Below are 13,001 nucleotides of genomic sequence, written 5' to 3' on the forward strand. Positions count from 1 at the left end.
CCATCGGCCCTGACCTTCGTTCCCTTATACAGGCTGGTTGGTTAAAAGTTTTTAGATGCACGGTATTAGATGCGCATGTAGATTAATAAGGATGAGATTCACTGATGTGCCAGACTCTCACTCATTACAAGCTGGAGACAGACCCCAATCTTCAAAAGAACGCATCAAACTCCAGTGGCTCCCAAACTACACTTTCTATCTTTCACAGATAACTCATTCTTAATGTGAACCAAATGAACCCCGTTTGGGCATAGGGAAGCTCTCGTTAACACGATAGTCACCTGCCGCAAATAGCTTCTTCAGGACCACCCAATACTTCAGGGTGAACTTCAGCAGCCACCAAAACTTTTCATCGGGCTGGGATCCAGATGTCACTCGTTTGCTTGATTCAGAGACCATGCGCGACCTATCTCCGGCCCTCAATCATTTCACAGCATGGGAAGCAACCATTATGTCGCGTCTCGAGCGCGCCCCAGATCGTCGTCACAGAAAATAGTCACCAGCGGAATTACACTGGCGGGGGCTCCAACATGCGAATTGATTTTCCCCGCCCAAGCAGCCACAGCATCCTTCACGGATCGGACTATGGCCCTACTGAATCCTTCAACTTTCTAACTTGCCACTTTCAAAACAGTCACTTGGCAGAAATGAGTCACAAAACTGATTCCATTTTATGGCGTCTGTCGTGTCTTGTACCTCTGTGAAAAGGCGCGAGCAGAGTCTTCTGGCGCCTAACTCCAGAAGCGGGAGGGGGGAGGAGATCAAGCTGAGCACACTAAGCATAGGCACAAGATAACTGCACATTGATACATGATCTTGCAAGACGATAACTCAATGCTTTACGGCTGAAATCTTCCAGGGGCTGCCTTCCAGGTAGGCATAGTTGCATTCGCGGATGTGGTCCGGTCTAGCAAACCATGACGAAATGATAAGGCGTATTTGCCCAATCAACTCTCGCTTGAAGGATCACGAGAACCTCGGGGGTGATGGTTGTTAGAAAGATCGTTCAGGCCGTAGTCATTGATAGATTCATGGATATCATCACGGTACCGATATGCACTTCAGATCTTAAGTCTATCTCCCTACCAAAGTAGATCTACTTATTCACGTCACGCCAGAGACCGCACGGGGAACGGGTTGATGATGGTGTCAACGTGTGACCCCTGGAGCACTGCCAGCTCGAGTCATGGACCATGCAATAACAGCTGTTGGCTGTGTACATCTCCCTGGTCTCAAACGTACCGTGCATTCGCGACGGCTGATGGCCAATGATGAGAGGAAAATAACCACATCTTGCCGGGGTTGGATGAGCCGAACTGAGCTGTTGGACGGGTCGCATATTTGGCCGCAACCAAATAACGCCGTTGACAAGGCGGCGCGTAGGCGAACCATCTTGTGAAGGCTGCCTTGCTACCCCGTGCCAAATGCCAATTTCTGCACTGTACAGCATCTTCAACGTACTATCTGCAAGTCTTTTCTTTTTGTTCTCCAGATGTTTTTGGATGCGACCCCGGAGATGCAAGCCATGTTCGTACGTACTATGCTCAGCTTCGTTTCAGCGACAAGGTACCTACCTAAGGTTTCGGAACTTGAGATACTCCCAGTCCCCTAACCACATGGCGTGGCTGAGCGCGTTATGATTCTTTGTCACCTGCTTCACAACCAAGGGCAATTTATCAAGCCTGAAATATGTGTAGAGCTTCGCATCGGGAGTGTATCAAACTGGGTTTGAAGTGCCCAACCTTATCTAGGGGCAAAGCTACGGATACACAATAATCCCATACAAAATGTCAAGGACTGAAATCATCCTCCGCGTCAGATTCCATGCTGCTGGAATCATCGACAATACCCACCGGTCGACGAGCTGGTTCGAAGGTCGGCTTGAACCTTTTTGGGTGAACATCTTTGGAGGTCGAATTGTAGACCCCCCTGGACGATTTAGATGCGTCATCTGATACCGCTCGACAATGTTTGGGTGTTCCGTATCTATAGGGTATAGTGTCCTGGACATGAAGTTGCTTGCAGTTGAAGTCGCCTTGGGCTAATGGTGGCGTTGGGATGGATGTTGGTGCAGCTGCGGGTGCCATCACAGCTTCTGGAGCCAGTGGCCCCTCCAGCGGAGCAAATCGCGAGCTAGAAGTTGGCAGAAACCGACCTGCATCCGTAAATGACAGCTCCGCAAGGAGAGGGTTGGGGTTTTCGTCGATTTCCGTCGAAGTGATCTGGTCGCCCGCACTGCTCGATCGCGATGTGGCTGCCTGTTCGCCTTTCTTGGCCCGTCTCGCCGAACGCCGCGTCCCCATGAATTCTTCGTCGCCAGCCAGCCGTTGCAAGGCTTTTCTTGAATTCCCTGCGGGCTTGAGATTAGAACCCAAATTCAAAGACGAAACGTCAAAGGTCTCTTCCAATAGGAAACAGTTCTTGCCACCATCAAAGTATAGTGGGAGAATAATTTCCTTCTTCTTGTCTCCTCCAGGCGCGTTCAGATTCTTTGGTCCCTTTCGGGATTGACCTCCGCCCGGGTATCTCTGGCCGGAATACTTCTCTCGTCTTATTCTGAGGGCGATAGCTGGTTCATTGTGGCTCGTTGTCAGTAACATCTCAAACCACCATATGCCATTCATCAGCTTCCCCAAATCTTTGATGTCGTAGCATCGGCCGAATTGCATTTTCTCCTGCTTCTTTACCCCTTTCATGTCGAAATGGGGATCACAGATGATTCGGAACTCATCCTTGCCAGTGGCACGGACTTCGAGAGGGTCTGGACTGGTCTTGCGCATTGGTCAATCGGTGTCATTAAATTGCAAGTCCCTAAGTGCAGACAGATACTTACGACGCTGAAGATAGGCGAGGCTTCATCTTCCCATCCCTCGTCCGACTCTGGCTCCCCCCGATTAGGAACTTGCTTCCGTTGCAAACCAAACCCTGCACCTTGTTGAATGAATTCATGAATGGTCAAATGATTGCATGTTGCGTATGCAACTCCCTTTGCGATATTGCCGGAGCTGGAAACTGTCAGCGTGAAAACTTCGTCATCTGGCATCTGGTCCCCTCACGCGTAATTGGATATCCCTCCTACTAGTTTCCAGACGTATGTGGGCTCTCGGACGCCGTGCCTCGCGCAAATTTCGTTGAGCTTCTTTACAACAGCTCCGTGCATAGAAGTCCCCCCCGACGCAATGACTTGCGGCGAAGCGTTTTTTATCAGTGCAAGGCTCCTGATCTGTATTTCGGCTTCTTCAAACATCTTTTTGGTCCCCTTTTCAAAGGAACGATTGATATCTTCAGGCAGAAGCTGAATGGAACGGAGTGTTCCGGGAAGATCAGGGGGTTGGTCTGATTGAAGAGGACCCAGGCCGTCTTTGTTTGAATGGAAACAATCAAGGTATTTTGCGATCGCCGACCACTTCAGGTCTCGTCCATGAATGCATCTCAACTGGCGCATAAACAACTCACACATATAGTATGCCCAATGCTCGCTTCCACCTCCAGCACCTAACTTGAGTCAGTCACTGGGCAACCTTCGTCGTGCCATTAGTACGATGTGAGGCGATTGTCTTACCAAATGGATCGGACATGCTGTAAAAGCTAGCCGTTTCTTCTCCAGCGCATACAGCATTGAACATACATCCATTCTACAAGCTTATGGTTAGCGTCTACTTGTGTATCATAAAAACTTCAGGAAGGAAGGCACTCACCATGTTGTGTCCGCCAAAATCGAGGAATAGGAGCGGCTTGTGAGCAGAACTATTTCGTTTCAGTTCACGAAACGTGTGTACACCTAAAAGTTGCTTGATGTGATTTCGAAGGAGGAAGTGGGCAAGGGCTTCGGTTTCCGTGTGAAAGCATATTTGCTCCTCGGGCCTGGTCAATTCGTCAAAGACCTCTGCAATAATGTCTCGATAGACGTCTTCAAACTCGATAGTCCACTGTGAAGGAACGGACAGGCCGATCGAGGTGATCCTCAGACCTTCGGATTTGCACTGTTCCCGAGCCATATCTCGAACAGCTGAAAATAGTTCGACAAGGCCTCTCCGAAGCCTTTGACGAAAGTCGACATCATTCTTGTACTTCCTCAGAGGGTTGACGAGCGCGTACTGCTCAAAGAGGCTATCTTTTCCATGATCTGCCTCGTCTACCAGAATGTAAAAGGCGTATTTCAGGGAGATCTCGTGACGGTCGGGATCACTATCCTCGCCCAAATACACCGGTTTGCCTGGTTCAAAGGGGTATCCAGCGGAAGAAAATTCGCCTATGCTATATTTGTAAAGCCGATTGATTCTTGATCTTGTGTTTCGCACGTCAAATTCGAAGTTTGTTTTCGGGCATCGAACAGTAGCTCGCGTGCTTGTGCTACCCAAGTCCAGGCCGAGGATGCTTCACATAGCCAGTGTTAGTGGAAACGTTAGAACTCAAACACAATATCAGACCTTGACTTACGCGTCGTCTAGTTCAGAAAGGTCATTCATATCGCTGAAGATCTCCGTTAATGCACAGGTTTGCAAGCAAAATGATATCGTGTGCTCTGAGTGGATGGCCTTGGAGATGGAAAAGTTCAAACCAAAAAGGATGATATAATTTGATGAATCATACTGAGAGCGCAATACACACGGCGAAAGATGGCAAGTGGCGGCGGGCAACATTTAAGGCAGCAGGAATGTGGATAGGGAGGGACGGGAGACGGGTTGCTGTAATGTGGTGCCTCAACTGTCCAAGAGAAGAGTAACTAATACCAGCGAAGTCTCGAGTACATCGCAACACCTCTGAGCACAGTGCAAAACCTTTCTGGGACATGATTGGATGGCAGAAGCGCTGTTTCGTCGGCAGGGGGAAAAACACCACCAACACACCCAGCACCAACAAGACCTGTGACTAAAGCGCAGCAAGACAAGGATCATTGAGGCGTAGGCCCAGGAGCCCAGGGAAATTCTCTAAAATCCACTATCATATCTTCCACACAAAACCTTGTGTATGGCTCCTGAAAGACGCTTTGTCCGGACATACCAATGAGGCTATGAGCTTCTGCTCAATCCGAGGCGATAGATCACACTCGTCACCTGCAGCAACCAGCCTAAATATAGAAAGGCATTCGTCAACATCGATGAACCTAGCCGACAGGCTGGCGGTTAGCATAGGAGCTTTTGCCGGTTTAAGGCGATATGCACTGGTCCACCTACACCAAGGTCAAAACCGCCACCCCCTTGAAACCATCACAAGAGGTGGCACCACCCACAGTCACGCCCTCCCACATGTTAACCTGGTCTTCAGCTTTCAACCGCCCGCATGTTTTGGGCTGTAGACTTTCCGTTCACTTCCCTTCCATTTTCAATACTCTCGCCGCAATGCATCCAGTCGGTCCCAACGAAGCACTTGCGCCACGCACAGAGGCCGACCGATGTCTCCTCAAAAGGCTTAAAGACCAGCTTACGCATAACGTCAACATCTCCAACAATGCTCACGAAGAATTCAAAAGCAGTATCTTTAATCTGATAGAGACTTTCAAGGAAGCTTGCGTTGAGCTAGAGGCTGCACAGTACGAACTTTTGAACGAGGCTTACGAGAAGGGGAGCCCAACATGCGACATACTCGGGCCCCTGAAGCAATACGAAATCTCGGATGGGAGTACTTTCATGGCTCCTATTGGAGATATGTTTGTCTCTTATGTTCCGATGTCAAATTTGGCTGACGATCTACCGCCGGAAGAACCCGACATCGGCACGCTGGAAGACTCTCATCCTGCCAAACATGATGAAATGGAAATCATGGAAGGTACACCACATACGCCAGATACACTACTCATAAGAGAAGCGTCAGCAGTGGTATGGACGGCTCTGTTCGGCGCCTGCTATTCCTTGTAGTGGCAACTGACATTATGAACAGGAAACGGAAACAGAGACAGAGTCGAACCCACCGCAATTTCAACCGAGAAAGAGAATAATATTCCGAACATACTCCAAACGCGCACCGACGCTTTCGTCAACTCCAGAGCCAGTGGCACCTTCTTCGGCAACTCACAAAGTATCTCATTTCGATACCACAGGCTGCAAGGACACAAACGTCAGGCTACTTGTGCCAGATATAGAGCTGAAATGGTCCAAACCCTTACACCTGACGTCGAAGCCATATATCAAAAGGGAGAATGTTATGAAAGAGAAGAGGGGGTGGGTTTTCTCTTACACGTTGAATAAAAGGACAGCTCTCTACATCATCCAGTGCCCCGGCAACTGCCCAAGCCCGGTCTTTGTCCGGCACCCCTTAGGTCAATCGCGGGCTGTCGAACATCTGAGAGCGTGCCAAGTTCCCTTTAATGACGAGGAAGACATGGTCCGCAGATACGCTCAACAAGGTACGTCAGTCTAGCGTTTTGGTTTGGTATCATATCTGACTGCGTCGTGTTCGACATGGAAACAGTTGTGAGGGATCGAAAGGGCAGATACGTTAAACTGGAATGGGCAAGAAAGCACAACCATGACCTTTTTGAGGAGCTCGAGGAAGATGTTTATCAGGAAAACTTCAGATAGAGGACGTATAAGAGCAAATGCTTACACACTGACTGACATGAAACACAATCTCTCAATGTACAGTAATTGACACTATTGCATGCGACATGACGTTGCCGTGAATCGCTGCAAATATTTCACTCATTCCCGAGCAGTCGCGAAGTTTGTCCTTGACATCAAAGCTTAAGGTAGGCAGATCAGCTGGCGCAGCCACCCCGTTCAGCTCAGTCAGCCCAGCTCAGCTATCCCAGCCATCTCCTTCAGCTTTCCGTTGTGCTGAGACGTCCTTTTTTTTAACGCTCATTTTAGGGATATATGTCATGTGATTATCTTTGATACTTCTAATTATTGAGGGCCAATATCTCTTTGTGCGCAGGCGATGGCGACACCGCAGGCTGTGGTGTCAGCAAACATGCTGCTAATCATGCGTGTAGGTTGGTTTAGACTATAGTAGGTCAAGACCCAACTGCCACTGACAAATGGAGCAAACATTTTCACGTCATACTGCCTTGCATAGGTTTCATCTACAGCGGAAATCAAATATCACTACCTGATGAAGTACAAGATGCGTTCAGTCTGCTTCACGTTCTATGGACGGCCCTAATTCTACAGATGACCAAATGATTTCACTTTACATCCTATTCTCTCTACACATCGTTGAGGTCAAACATTTTACTCCTCGTCCGAAGTTGCAGAATAATAGTCGGAAGATTCCGCCCCGGAGGATTCTGCATCAGAGGATTCCGTGTCGAAGACGCCCCTCTGCTTATCTTGTTCATACCTTCTCTGCCTCTTGGCATCTCTTGCACTCGTAAATTGTCGACCAGAACGAAGGGTCACGCCTGACTCCGAAGATGGTCGCTTCGCCGGTGGGCACAGGGAAGGCTGTATCAACTGGCCTTGATGCTCTGTGTTCCTGCTGACACGGGGAGTGTTACCCGAGGCATCGACCATCATTTGAGCCACCGGTGCCGGTTGTGAGGTCGTCACTTCCTGTTGATACGGATTGTCGCTCTGAGTATCAATCACCATTTCAGCCACTGGTGCTGGCTGTGGGGTCGCCGAACCATTGGGAGACTGCCGGGCAGGATGTAATTCGAAAGAGGCAGCTGAGTACTCCGGTCGAGTATTTTGTTGCGACAGTTCGGGTGCGACAGAATCATCGCCCATGTTACGTATCTCAGCTGAACTCAAGACTCCATCGTCGATAGGTGCCATATGCTGAGAGCCCTCCACATTTGGGGTTGAACGAGGTGATCTTTTTATGCTGCCATCTTGCCGCGCCGAGCTGGCACGCGTTCTGGCGGCTATGCCGACCTTGGTGCCTCCCGCCAAGAGGCGTTCGAAGTCGAGCTCCTCATCATCAAGAAAAAAGCAGCTGGGCCCACAGTCAAAGCTCAGAGGTAGTGGGCGGGATGTGAAGCCTGGGCTAACCCACTCCTTCATGCCCTTAGTTCTGAAGTGCGCCCACTCAGATTTGAGTACAGCAAAGTCTTTGCCGCCTCTCTTCTCCAAGGACATCGTAATTCTAGAGCCACCCCTCTTCAGCTTGCCAATGTACAGGACGTCGTAGCATCTGTCATAAAACAGTTGAGATGAGCCAGTGCGCCCAAAGAATGGGTCGCAGATGATCTTGAATTCGTCGCAGCCGGTGGCAAAGTTTAGGTCGAGAGCATCCTTCTTGTCCTGAAAGAGGGTTAGACGACATATAGTGGAGGTCAGGGATAGCTCTGTATACCTTGCTGAAAAGCACCTCTGCAGTGTCTTCCCAGTATTTGTTCTTGCCAGAGCCAGGTCCGGTCCCCACAGCCTTCCGCTGTATGCCAAACGCAGCGCCCTGTCGCAAGAAATCGTCAATGCTGATCTTTGTCGAGGCCGAATAGGCAGCCCCTTTAGCGATTTTGACTGAGCTTTGAACCACATCAGCGCTGACCAAGTCAATGGATTTAAAGACGTCATGTAATACTTACTCGTAACGCACGCGGAGATCTACGTTGACAAATACGGGCTCTGACACCCCTTTCTTCAGACACATCTCTCGGAGGCGTTGCTTGATGCCGGCATGCTTTGCTGTTCCACCAGCAACGACCACGGTGTTGTCGGTTATCTTGAACTTGGAGAGAGTTGCGATGTGACGTTTCGCCAGCTTGAGGATCTTGTCATGCGCCTTCTCGAAAAGGTGTCTTATTTCCTCGGGCGAAACGATCGTTCCCTCGAATTCGAAAGGCTTTTCGTCGTCAAAACCGGGGCCCAGACTGTCCTTGAACCTGTCGAACTTGTCGACAAGCTCTTGCTTCTTCTCGGCTGTCATGCGCCGACCCGTTAGACCTTCGGTCCGCTCGATGCATAACTCGCTGACGTCGTAAGACCACTGCTCGCTTCCACCTCCCGCGCCTAGACTTGGTTAATCCTTGCAAGCTGCTTGAATGTGCGCCGGGAGCTCACCGAAAGCCTCGCCAACCCTGTAGAAGCTTGCTTCATGATCTTCGCCATAGACAACATTGAAAATGCAGCCGTTCTTGTAACTCGAAGTAAGTCTCAGGCTCAACGTGGGTGGCGATATGCTAGATGGGGCATGCAGCTTACTATATTATGACCACCAAAGTCAAGGAACAAAAAGGCACTATGTTCACCGCGGTGTCCATGGCGGCGAAGCTCTTCGAGGTGATCCTTCAGCAGGTAATGAGCCAATGCCTCGGTTTCGGTAACGAAGCAGAACTCCATGTCACGGGAACCCGCCCCAATGACTTCACGCATGATGTCTTCGTAGACTTCGGTGAACTTACCACTGCTATCCGTCCATTCGGCTGGAATGGAAAGACTAATCGTCGTGATCTTGAACCGCTCTAGTTTGCAAAGCTTCTCGATCTGCTTCCAGATCTTCGAGAACAGGTCAACGAGACCTCGGCGGAGTCTCTTGCGAAAGCCTTCCTCATTCATACGCTTCCGCAGTGGCTTTATCAAAGCATATTGGCTCCTAACATCGTCAGAGACATCTGATAAGACGTAGAAGGCATACTTGAGAGATATCGCCAATCGGTCGGGGTCAGTCTTTTCGCCCAAGGAGACTTCCTCGTTATCGTCATCAAACGGGTATCCTGTCGACGTGTAGTCTCCCGGGTCGTGCTTATGGGATGATGCCTTGGATATGTCCTTGTTCTCGACCTCGATGCAAAGTTCTCTCGATGGACAGTCGACGCAAGCTCGCGTGCTGGTGCTTCCTATGTCAAAGCCAGCCTTACTAGTGATACGATCAGTTAGCAGCCACTTGGGTATGTCCGTTATGAGCACACAAAGTCTCCGATTTCATGTTGAAGATCAGGGCACTAACGCATCGTCGGGGGCTTTGCTCGATCTAGCCATGTTGAATTTCGCTGCGGGCTGAGATGAGGGGTTGTTCAAAAGTCCATGCGCAAACGCAGCGTGCCGCTACTTGTGGTCGTCAAAACGGTGAAATCCTTGCTAGAGCCCTTAGCAAGAAGATACCTGCTTATGGTGAACTCCTTGTCACCAGCCAGAACCTTTGTTGGTGGTACTGAGCTGGAGGGTGATGTTACGGTCAGCTATTCGATGTTACGGTCAGCTATCCGACAGTAGGGTCTGCTAACAGAAGCTGGGGATTGACACGTTATAACAGTACGCTGGGGTCGTGGTCTGGGTCGTAGGTCGTAGGCTGTAGTAGATTGTTCTTCAGAGGCTAAGGTGATCAGTCTTAGACTCAACAAGTAATTCGCAGTAAAGGTAAGCTGAGAGTATCCATGAGGATAAATACTAAGTTGATTGCTGAAGAGCTATAGAAGTCTGACTATAAGCTAGGCTTAAGGTTATACTATATATAAGTCTAATTCTAAATATATTCCTTTATACCTTAGGTTGATCTAGATTATTTTGATCTAAAATAATTATTTAGCTTTAACTTGTGTTAGATCATATTGATATAATATAATTATTATCTTATCGTTAAATAACTTAGACTATAGTTCTTCTGTTTCTAAGTAAGTCCTTATTGTTCTTATAATCCTGCAGTATAAATATCCTATCTTAGCTGCCTAATGCCTAAGTAGGTTGGTTATCTGTTATTCCTGCATAATAGGCTGTAATATTAGGTCCCCTCTCTAAAGGTCTTATCCTTAAGACCTAATATAAATAGGTTGTTAGTCCTAAGTTAGGGTTTTATTAATTATGCTTCCTGATTTATCTATAATACTATTATTATATTAGGTTATATTTAGAAATCAGATTCTTATAAGACTTATTATACTTAGATTTAGTGTAACCATAAAGCTTTTAGTGCTTTGGTTAATTACTATGGTTATAATATAATACCTTGTTCCCCTTGTTTTTAGTATAACTAAGTGTGCAAAATAGACCTTGCTTACTTAAAGCGTTATAGTGAGTGTGTGAAGTAGGGTTTCTCAAACTATGATAGTAGTAATATAGCGAATGCTTATGAGTACCTTAGCACCTTAGTGTTTCCTAGTATTACTGATTTATCTTAGTAGTGAATTATTATTTTAAATAAGTAAAAGAAAGTGGAGTAGGAGGAGGAAGAGGCTGAGGAGGTGTTAGAGGTGCTACAGACTTAGCTTACTGCTGCTCTAGGTTATTTATCCTATCTTTAGAAGCAGAAGAAGTTCTTAAAGGAGCATAGGTTAGATTTAATTTATTAGGGAATATAATCTGCAATAAATAGGAGGCTGAGGAGCATGCTCTAGAGGCTTAGGAGTCCTAAGTAGTAGAGGATTTATTGCTGTAGGGGGCTTAGAATAAGTTAGACTGGTTTTCCCTAGGTATAGGATTTATAGACTTAGGTATTCCTCTAAATATAAGGTCTTCTGAGGTTTCTTAGTTATTCTCTAGCGTTCTTAGGCGAATGAATAGTTTTCTTTATTATAATTGATCTGCTTCTGTTAGCAGCTTAGTGAATTAATATAAGTGTCTAATTTATATATATTAGCAGACTAGGTGTGTTAGTGACTTTAGATATCAGGGTATTAAGTATTAATATATTTTTTTATATTCCTAATATTATTTTTAGTACTTACTAACTTCTGCTTTAGTGTTTTTAAGATTAGCTTATAGTTCCTAGGTGTTTTCTTTATATCTATATCCTCACTATTTAACTAAGAAGTAGAAACCTTCTCCTAATATATTAATATAATTAATAATATATTTAACTTTATATTCTAGTTTATTATCTTCTATAATAATAATATTATTTGTTTGCAATCCTTATAAGGGTGGTTTGAGAAGTGAGATATAGAAAACTAGGTGACACTTTATAGTTTCTAGGAGTTTAAGTTTATAATTAACTAGTGGAATTACTTATGAAATCTTACAAGGTCTAAGTTTTTTATAGTTAAGTTTATTATTTAGTCGCTTTATCTTAATATTTTACTATATAAGATAGATATTATCTCCCTCTTTTAAGGTTAGTCCCTTAATCTTTTATTTATTACTAAACTATGCTATTTATTATTATATAAATTTGAGTTCTTTATGTCCGTTATCTTGGATATTTTTGATTTATTGTATAGAGGTAACAGCTTTCACTACAGCTAGTCCTGCTTAGGGTTCTCTATAGGCAGTTAGTTTAAATTTATAGTTAAGGTAGAAGGGGGATTCCTTAGTACTGTCTCCTACTATGCTATTATAGGTAAATTAGGCTATTAGTAGTAATATAACCTAATTATCTTAGTTGTAGTTGATGTAGGCGTGGAGGTAGGTTTTAAGGATTTGGTTGATTTGTTCTGTTTATCTGTTAGTTTATAGGTGGAATATAATAGATATTAATTATTTAATATTGAGGTGTGATATAATTAACTTTTAAAAATTAGAGGTGAAGATTTTATCTCTATTTGATATAATTTCCTTAGGTGTTTTATAGTTAGTGATGATATACTTAAGAAATATGTAGGCATATTCTTTAGTGTTATTTAATTCCTTATATAGGATAAAATAGGCGTACTTTATGAGTTGTTCTATAATAATGAGAATGCTGTTAAAGTGTACTCCTATAAGGGGTTTTTAGGACTTCAGTAGTTTGATAATAAAGTTAAGTGATATAGATTACTAGGCGGTTTATAGCATAAGCAAAGGTTATAGCATACTATAAGGTTGATATTAAGTAGGCTTACTTTTAAGGTAGACCTTATAGTCCTTAATTACTTTTGCCACATATTCTCTAGTAACCTTTTCTCTATACTGTTATTATAGTTGTTTCTAGGGTTTTATGATTTTTTGGTGACTATATGCAGGGTGAGCATAAAACTCTATAATTACTTTATTATCTAGTTTGCTAGGCAGGCTAGTACTAGATCATCTAGCTATTATTAAGAGTTTAGTGGCTAGCATTAGGTCTCTGTTATTATTTCCTTTAAGAATCACCTAGGTTTCTTTAGGTACTAGGATGTTATAGTTTAGTTACTAGCTAAAGGCGTTAGCTCTGCTATTATCTGATCTTTTATAGTAGATAATTTAGAAGCTAAATTCTAATAAGAA

General features: G+C 45.4%; 1 protein-coding gene across 1 annotated transcript; it reads right to left on the bottom strand.

Moving 5' to 3' along the window:
* Nucleotides 1-7,172: 7,172 nt before the first annotated feature.
* CGCA056_v002307 (uncharacterized protein) lies at nt 7,173-9,863 on the bottom strand (the record flags this gene model as incomplete). The annotated part of the gene is made up of 6 exons (XM_037317566.1): nt 7,173-8,186; nt 8,239-8,410; nt 8,471-8,894; nt 8,946-9,018; nt 9,087-9,741; nt 9,832-9,863. 6 exons carry the CDS (start codon nt 9,861-9,863, stop codon nt 7,173-7,175), a joined length of 2,370 nt encoding a protein of 789 aa, XP_037184158.1.
* Between the last annotated feature and the right edge of the window lie 3,138 nt (nt 9,864-13,001).

The sequence above is a fragment of the Colletotrichum aenigma genome, assembly GCF_013390185.1.
Source record: "Colletotrichum aenigma strain Cg56 chromosome Unknown KSG_Cg56_contig02, whole genome shotgun sequence".
NCBI classification, from domain to species: domain Eukaryota; kingdom Fungi; phylum Ascomycota; class Sordariomycetes; order Glomerellales; family Glomerellaceae; genus Colletotrichum; species Colletotrichum aenigma.